Below are 9,475 nucleotides of genomic sequence, written 5' to 3' on the forward strand. Positions count from 1 at the left end.
AAGGTAAATGATTTTTTTGAATGCTTTTCTGTTTTTTTGTGTAAATGTTGCCAGCTGAATGCTAATGCTAAATGCTACGTTAGCCATCAATACTGTTACACAAATGATTGTTTTGCAATGGTTGAGAAGCATATTTTGAAAATCTGAGATGACAGTGTTGTTAACAAAAGGCTAAGCTTGAGAGCTAGCATATTTATTTCATTTCATTTGCGATTTTCATGAATAGTTAACGTTGCGTTATGGTAATGAGCTTGAGTCTGTATTCACGAACCCGGATCCGGGATGGGGAGATCAGAAAGGTTAAAGGAATCGGACAATCTATTTTCTGGACATAAAGATCTTGGGCTTCAGCAAGAACAACTCTGAAGTGAACTGCTTATTATAACCAAATATAGAAATGGGAAGAATACATATCTGCGTAAAACGGACGTTCATTTTCATCTGTGTCTTGATCGGGGTAAGTTATCGTCCAGTATTTTGGCCTGTTAATATTCGAGTTGATAAATCAATTTTTTGTAGGAGCAACGTTTTTTAATACAGGCAAATGTTTTGTAATTATTGCCGGTTATTTATTTATATTTACTTCAACGCAAGTAGTGAGAGTTGCAGTTTACACGCGACGGAATAAAGAGTGGTGCCGCTTTCATCATCACTAATGAGCAAGTTGTTCTATGGACCGGTATTGAAAGAAGCACTCAAATGAAATAGAAATGCATTTAATGTTGCAATTAGGCTACTGGGTTTTGATCAGTATAATCCTCGCGCTGCTAAATGTTTTAAAGTCATGAGTTATGTTTATTCTCATCTTCAAATAGGCCTACTGACCTTAGTTATCACGTTTTTGTCAGAATATTAGGATAGTCAATAACTGATATTAGATTTTTATAAACAGCTGACTAAGTAAATATTTCAGCTATTCCTTTCTTAATAATGTATAATTTCTTAGTCTATTTCTTAGTCTAGATATAATATATGTAAATACAATTTACTGTCTGCTTACAAACCATTTGTAGATGGCGTTGGTCAAATACATTATTGAAGTTATGAAGAAATGGATCCCTCAACTCCTCTGAAACAAATGACTGTATCAACCTTTACTGTGCATTATCAGTAGAATTCTCAGAATAATACCCTGTACATTGTAATGGCTGTATCAACCTTTACTGTGCATTATCAGTAGAATTCCCAGTATAATACCCTGTACATTGTAATGATTGTATCTACCTTTACTGTGCATTATCAGTAGAATTCCCAGTATAATACCCTGTACATTGTAATGATTGTATCAACCTTTACTGTGCATTATCAGTAGAATTCTCAGTATAATACCCTGTACATTGTAATGATTGTATCAACCTTTACTGTGCATTATCAGTAGAATTCTCAGAATAATACCCTGTACATTGTAATGATTGTATCAACCTTTACTGTGCATTATCTGTAGAATTCTCAGTATAATACCCTGTACATTGTAATGATTGTATCTACCTTTACTGTGCATTATCAGTAGAATTCTCAGAATAATACCCTGTACATTGTAATGATTGTATCAACCTTTACTGTGCATTATCAGTAGAATTCCCAGTATAATACCCTGTACATTGTAATGACTGTATCAACCTTTACTGTGCATTATCAGTAGAATTCCCAGTATAATACCCTGTACATTGTAATGATTGTATCAACCTTTACTGTGCATTATCAGTAGAATTCCCAGTATAATACCCTGTACATTGTAATGATTGTATCAACCTTTACTGTGCATTATCAGTAGAATTCCCAGTATAATACCCTGTACATTGTAATGACTGTATCAACCTTTACTGTGCATTATCAGTAGAATTCTCAGTATAATACCCTGTACATTGTAATGATTGTATCATGTGTTGTATTCTCTTCAGATCATCAGCACCCTCTTGCTGGCCATCACATTATTTGGACATGGGCACTTCCACCAATCAGAAGAAGTAATTGTTATTTTTATAGCTCCTATTACATTTACTAATTATATCATATCGATTTCATTATAATAATGCTGTGTCCATCTAGCTTGGTCCCAGATCTGTTTGTGCTGTCTTTCCAACTCCTACAGTGTTTAGCATGACAACAACCATTGGAGTTGGCTATACAGATCTGAGACCAGGCTAGAATCCATCAGCATCATTGTAATATTATGATTATAAACCCACAGTTGCCATATCATTAGTCTGGCTTGTCTTCCTATTCACAGATAGAGATTCTGCCAGGTATAGTAGTTATGTATGTCCTAGAAGCAGCAACCCTGGTCCTGTCAATCTTTGGGGTCTATGGCGCTCGCAAGGAGAAGAAATGGACTGTGGTTCTGGTAAGCCTGCCGAGACCTGTTCCAAAGTGTTAGCCTGATTCCAGATCTGTTGGTTTGTCTTGGATAATTATCATAAGTGTTGGCTATATAGCACAAACAGATCTGGGATCTGGCTACCGGCTTGACTTCTCTGCTGCAAACTGTTCCTTTCTGATAGGTAATGGCATGCCATACAACTCAACTGAAACCAGTCAACACTTTCCCCATGACATGTTTCCCAAAAAGCGTGATAAGTTTGAATGAACCTTAAGTATTGATTTTGCTTGACAACCCCTGTATGTGTGTGTAGTTTTCTGTAGGTATGTCACTGGCCAGCCTATACCTGTTTGTGGAGTGCGTGAATGGATATCAAAGCAAACACGAGGTACAGTAGTCTATATATATATATATATATATATATATATATATATATATATATATATATATATATATATATATATATATATATATATATAGTGCCTTGCGAAAGTATTCGGCCCCCTTTGCGACCTTTTGCCACATTTCAGGCTTCAAACATAAAGATATAAAACTGTATTTTTTTGTGAAGAATCAACAACAAGTGGGACACAATCATGAAGTGGAACGACATTTATTGGATATTTCAAACTTTTTTTAACAAATGAAAAACTGAAAAATTGGGCGTGCAAAATTATTCAGCCCCTTTACTTTCAGTGCAGCAAACTCTCTCCAGAAGTTCAGTGAGGATCTCTGAATGATCCAATGTTGACCTAAATGACTAATGATGATAAATACAATCCACCTGTGTGTAATCAAGTCTCCGTATAAATGCACCTGCACTGTGATAGTCTCAGAGGTCCGTTAAAAGCGCAGAGAGCATCATGAAGAACAAGGAACACACCAGGCAGGTCCGAGATACTGTTGTGAAGAAGTTTAAAGCCGGATTTGGATACAAAAAGATTTCCCAAGCTTTAAACATCCCAAGGAGCACTGTGCAAGCGATAATATTGAAATGGAAGGAGTATCAGACCACTGCAAATCTACCAAGACCTGGCCGTCCCTCTAAACTTTCAGCTCATACAAGGAGAAGACTGATCAGAGATGCAGCCAAGAGGCCCATGATCACTCTGGATGAACTGCAGAGATCTACAGCTGAGGTGGGAGACTCTGTCCATAGGACAACAATCAGTCGTATATTGCACAAATCTGGCCTTTATGGAAGAGTGGCAAGAAGAAAGCCATTTCTTAAAGATATCCATAAAAAGTGTTGTTTAAAGTTTGCCACAAGCCACCTGGGAGACACACCAAACGTGTGGAAGAAGGTGCTCTGGTCAGATGAAACCAAAATGGAACTTTTTGGCAACAATGCAAAACGTTATGTTTGGCGTAAAAGCAACACAGCTGAACACACCATCCCCACTGTCAAACATGGTGGTGGCAGCATCATGGTTTGGGCCTGCTTTTCTTCAGCAGGGACAGGGAAGATGGTTAAAATTGATGGGAAGATGGATGGAGCCAAATACAGGACCATTCTGGAAGAAAACCTGATGGAGTCTGCAAAAGACCTGAGACTGGGACGGAGATTTGTCTGCCAACAAGACAATGATCCAAAACATAAAGCAAAATCTACAATGGAATGGTTCAAAAATAAACATATCCAGGTGTTAGAATGGCCAAGTCAAAGTCCAGACCTGAATCCAATCGAGAATCTGTGGAAAGAACTGAAAACTGCTGTTCACAAATGCTCTCCATCCAACCTCACTGAGCTCGAGCTGTTTTGCAAGGAGGAATGGGAAAAAATTTCAGTCTCTCGATGTGCAAAACTGATAGAGACATACCCCAAGCGACTTACAGCTGTAATCGCAGCAAAAGGTGGCGCTACAAAGTATTAACTTAAGGGGGCTGAATAATTTTGCACGCCCAATTTTTCCATTTTTGATTTGTTAAAAAAGTTCGAAATATCCAATAAATGTCATTCCACTTCATGATTGAGTCCCACTTGTTGATTCTTCACAAAAAAATACAGTTTTATATCTTATGTTTGAAGCCTGAAATGTGGCAAAAAGTCGCAAAGTTCAAGGGGGCCGAATACTTTCGGAAGGCACTGTATATATATATATATATACACAGGTAACTGTCAAAATAAAGCAAACACGAGCTACAGTAGTCTATATATATATATATATACATATATACACACACACAGGTAACTGTCAAAATAAAGGAAACACGAGGTACAGTAGTCTATATATATATATATATATATATACACAGGTAACTGTCAAAATAAAGGAAACACTTACATAAACTGTCTTAATAGGGTGTGAAATTGTGTCACTTCTCTTGCGTTCTGTGCAAGCAGAGTCAGGGTATATGCAGCAGTTTGGGCTGCCTGGATCGTTGTGAACTGTGTGAAGACCATTTCTTAGTAACAAAGACCGTAATTAATTTGCCAGAATTTTACATAATTATGACATAACATTGAAGGTTGTGCAATGTAACAGCAATATTTAGACTTATGGATGCCACCCATTAGATGAAATATGGAACGGTTCCGTATTTCACTGAAAGAATAAACGTTTTGTTTTCTAAATTATAATTTCCGGATTTTACCATTAATTACCTAAGGCTCGTATTTCTGTGTGTTTCTTATATTATAATTAAGTCTATGGTTTTATATTTGATAGAGCAGTTTGACTGAGCGGTGGTAGGCAGCAGCAGGCTCCTAAGCATTCATTCAAATAGCACTTTCCTGCGTTTGCCAGCAGCTCTTCGCTGTGCTTCAAGCATTGAGCTGTTTATGACTTCAAGCCTATCAACTCCCGAGATCAGGCTGGCAATACTATAGTGCCTATTAGAACATCCAATAGTCAAAGGTTAATGAAATACAAATGGTATAGAGGGAAATAGTCCTATAATTCCTATAATAACTGCAACCTAAAACTTCTTACCTGGGAATATTGAAGACTCATGTTAAAAGGAACCACCAGCTTTCATATGCTCTCATGTTCTGAGCAAGGAACTTAAACGTTAGCTTTCTTACATGGCACATATTGCACTTTTACTTTCTTCTCCAACACTTTGTTTTTGCATTATTTAAACCAAATTGAACATGTTTCATTATCTATTCGAGACTAAATTGATTTTACTTATGTATTATGTTAAGTTAAAATAAAAGTGTTCATTCAGTATTGTTGTAATTGTCATTATTACAAATATATATATATAAAAATCGTCCGATTAATCGGTATTGGCTTTTTTTGGTCCTCCAATTATCGGTATCGGTGTTGAAAAATCATAATCAGTCAACCTGTAGTTCTTTCAGGGCCTTCGAGATATCTGCTTGGGGGGATATACATGGCTGTGACTTTCATTCAACCTTGAGGCAATGTTTATTTGCTGTTCTGGTAAAAATATATTTGAGAAGTTATTGTATGATGGTGCAATGCATCTGATTCTTGATAATTCAATGTACTGTATCTGTCCTTTTCAAAATTCAGAGCTGATTATAGGTTTCAGCTGTGACTATAACACTGAATGTAAACTTGATTCATTTCAAGATGGAGGAGTTAACCAGAGAGGAACATCTAGCGATGATGCCTCTGAGTGGAGCGAATCAAACTGATTTAGAAGGGCTATACAACATGCAGACTAACGTAAGTCACCTTCATTTAATGCTTCTTATGGTCTCTGCTTGTGCCGATTCAAAGTCCCAGGGTGCCAATTCAATGTCCCAGGGTGCCAATTCAATGTCCCAGGGTGCCGATTCAATGTCCCAGGGTGCCAATTCAATGTCCCAGAGTGCAAATTCACAGTCCCAGAGTGCCAATTCAATGTCCCAGAGTGCCAATTCACAGTCCCAGAGTGCCAATTCACAGTCCCAGAGTGCCAATTCACAGTCCCAGAGTGCCAATTCAATGCCCCAGAGTGCCAATTCACAGTCCCAGAGTGCCAATTCACAGTCCCAGGGTGCCAATTCACAGTCCCAGGGTGCCAATTCACAGTCCCAGAGTGCCAATTCACAGTCCCAGAGTGCCAATTCAAAGTCCCAGGGTGCCAATTCACAGTCCCAGAGTGCCAATTCAAAGTCCCAGGGTGCCAAGTCACAGTCCCAGAGTGCCAATTTAAAGTCCCAGAGTGCCAATTCACAGTCCCAGAGTGCCAATTCACAGTCCCAGGGTGCCAATTCAAAGTCCCAGGGTGCCAATTCAAAGTCCCAGAGTGCTGTTTCAATGTGTGTGTGTCTTTAGGACCAGTTTTCCATATTATGTAAATCAAGGCCTGGACTAAAAACACTTTCATTGGAGATTTCTCCATAAAGGGTTCTTTCAGGACTAGGCCTTAACTATACCTGGTAAATCATGTTTTTAAAATGTCTGTTGTTCTGTTTCCTTCACTTTCAGTTAAAATGCTGTGGGCTCGTACAAGGCTACCAAGACTGGGGCACAGACATCCCCCTCTCCTGTCTCTGTTCTGATGAGGACTCAACAGACTTTAAATGTGTGAGTCTGTGTTAAATAAGTTAACTTGTTGCTGTTGTTATGTGTATGATGAGGAGGATGGGTTTCAATGTGTCCGTCTGTTAAATAAATTATCACTCAAATATGAAAGTGGAAATCTCTTGTCTTTCGGTAAGAGCAATACATTTTTTATTTTAAAAAATAATACAAAACAGATGATGAGGACAGTGACAAGACAACCATAAATAAACTGAGGAAGATGTACATGACAATACTCTAAAAGACCAACAAATACCATAGAACACATTTGGACCAGACACATAATGGCTGCCATGCTGTAGCCTAGTAAGAAATCATGCAGCTAAAGTAAAGCACTGTTTTAAACCATCTCACATTCTATTTCAGGTTGCTCCTGGTAACAATACAAGATTTGTTATTCACTATCCCAACAGTGATATGTCTGAGGATGATGACCACAAGGGATTAATGGATGAACACATGCTGGTATATAAAGAGGTAAAATCATGTCATTCCACTACACCAGGGATGGGCAACTGGCGGCCATTGTGAAGGCCGTCAGATCAACTAGGCCATGTCAGATAATATCTTTTAGATGGCTAAATTTGTTTACCGGTCAGCTATCTAAACCTGTTATCGTGGTCGAATTACCGCCCATGAGGTCCCCAATGATGTTGTTAGTCAGTCTCACTCTCATGTCATATTAAAAACTGCATACATTTCTCACCACCCCATGTCAAAATGTGTAGAATTGCACGAAATGAACTCTAAAATTAAAAAAAATGTTCTCTCTGCTGTCAAGAAGGTGCAACTAAAAAGTTTTTAATTTTGCTCAAAATGTCTTGCAGTGCTCATTGATACAATAAACAGCTATATGTTCAAGTTCTGATATAGTACAGAGTGGATACTCTTGTTTTTTACAAACTCTTTATTTTTCATTTTCAGCCATGTCTTCCCATCCTGATCTCTTTCATGGGCTATGCAATCAGCCTGATGATAGGAACATTAGTAGCACTGACAGCATTATGGGTATGTATTTCTGTACTATTTCACCATTTCAGGGTTGGGGTCCATTCAGTTTTTTAAATTCAATAAATAGAAAGTCAATTCCCAAATTGAAAATTGTCTGTCGTTTTTCATATGTATTTTTCAATTCAGGAAGTGAATTTCAAGTACCTGAATTGAAAACTTTAGTAGTATTTGTTTATTATAATTATTACCGATGTGGCAGCTAAAAGCTGAATTGCAGTACACAGTACATACAAGTAAACAAGAACAATTAAAACATCTGAAAGTCAGGATGCTAACTGAAGGATGGATGAATTGACCCCAACACTGTACCATAGTGATTTTCACCGTATTTTCACGTAGGCCTATTAGATTGAACCATCATCTATCACACTCAGCATCTGGTCACCTGCTCCATCAATCCTGACTGAACCGTTACTGTGTGTCTGGTCCTCAGGATGTTGGAGTTGTCCTGGCCATCACAATACTCTGCCAGATGAGAAGAAAGGTTGATGTGCCACCTGTGATCTTCACCTCTCAACCACCTCAATACAGAGAGCTGTGTGACACAGCAGAGTGTCTGACATGAAATGGTCCTCTTATGAAGGAGACTCAATGCACTAGTCTGAGTGCCAGTCTGTTTGTGCCATCATGACAACTCCTGTCACTCATTTGTGTCAAGCCAAACAAGACAGTGTTGACTTGGCAATGACAGACTGCCACGATGGTCTTTATTTAACTAGGCAAGTCAGTTACGAACAACCTCTTATTTACAATGACGGCCTACCGGGGAACAGTGGGTTAAACTGCCTTGTTCAGGGGCAGAACGACCGTTGGCATTGGCAAGACCACAAACAGGTCTGGGATCAGGTTAGCAATGCACTCATATTATGTACATACTCATAACACACATGAAAGGACAACTCGGGACATTATTAGACATTAGACATCTCTACTGTGTTGTCCAAAGTATTACTGTTCAACTGTTTAACCATTTAACCATTGTAGTGCCTCAGTGTTGGTTACAGTGTCTTGAATAAAGGGACATGCATCTTTTAACATTATGGTCCTTCTTTATTCGACAACCATTTCTTCCAATGACCTTTGTCCTCTCCCCATCCTTATTTTATTTTCTGCCTTTGTCTTTTCCTCCTGCTCTCTACTCTCATCCTCCTCTCTCTTCCTCTCTCCTCTCCTCCTCTCTTCCTCTTTTCCACCTGCTCTCTCCTCTCCTCCTCCTCTTTCTTCCTCTTTTCCACTTGCTCTCTCCTCTCATTCTCCTCTCTCTTCCTCTTTTCAGTCTACTTGGCCCTATCAGATTCTACACCCATTAAAACCTCACCACTATTCCACTACTTGGCCCTATCAGATCCTACACCCATTAAAACCTCCCCACTATTCCACTACTTGGCCCTATCAGATGCAACACCCATTAAAACCTCCCCACTATTCCACTACTTGGCCCTATCAGATCCTACACCCATTAAAACCTCACCACTATTCCACTACTTGGCCCTATCAGATCCTGCACTAGGCCTCTTTTCCACGTAAATAGCATGCATACGTAAACACAGCACCAGACCAATGTTTATCTATTATATTGACTAGATAGTGACCGCTCTAACAATGGAAATCCATCTCCTCAATGATCAAAGGCAGGCGAGATCAGGTTGTAACATTCTAGCCA

At 38.7% G+C, this 9,475-nt stretch overlaps 1 protein-coding gene across 2 annotated transcripts; it reads left to right on the forward strand.

Moving 5' to 3' along the window:
- The first annotated feature begins 328 nt into the window (after positions 1-328).
- On the forward strand, positions 329-8,847 carry LOC110499803 (tetraspanin-8). 2 transcript variants are annotated; one of them, XM_090201125.1, is made up of 9 exons: positions 329-457; positions 1,902-1,967; positions 2,231-2,344; positions 2,634-2,708; positions 5,863-5,958; positions 6,706-6,804; positions 7,168-7,278; positions 7,726-7,809; positions 8,246-8,847. In XM_090201125.1, exons 1-9 carry the CDS (start codon positions 398-400, stop codon positions 8,375-8,377), a joined length of 837 nt encoding a protein of 278 aa, XP_090057251.1. In that variant the 5' UTR covers positions 329-397; the 3' UTR covers positions 8,378-8,847. The 2 variants fall into 2 exon arrangements, with proteins under 2 accessions (XP_090057251.1, XP_090057252.1); XM_090201126.1 differs by lacking the exon at positions 2,634-2,708.
- Positions 8,848-9,475: the final 628 nt, after the last annotated feature.

The sequence above is a fragment of the Oncorhynchus mykiss genome, chromosome 15, assembly GCF_057628025.1.
Source record: "Oncorhynchus mykiss isolate SJ-2025 chromosome 15, ASM5762802v1, whole genome shotgun sequence".
NCBI lineage: Eukaryota > Metazoa > Chordata > Actinopteri > Salmoniformes > Salmonidae > Oncorhynchus > Oncorhynchus mykiss.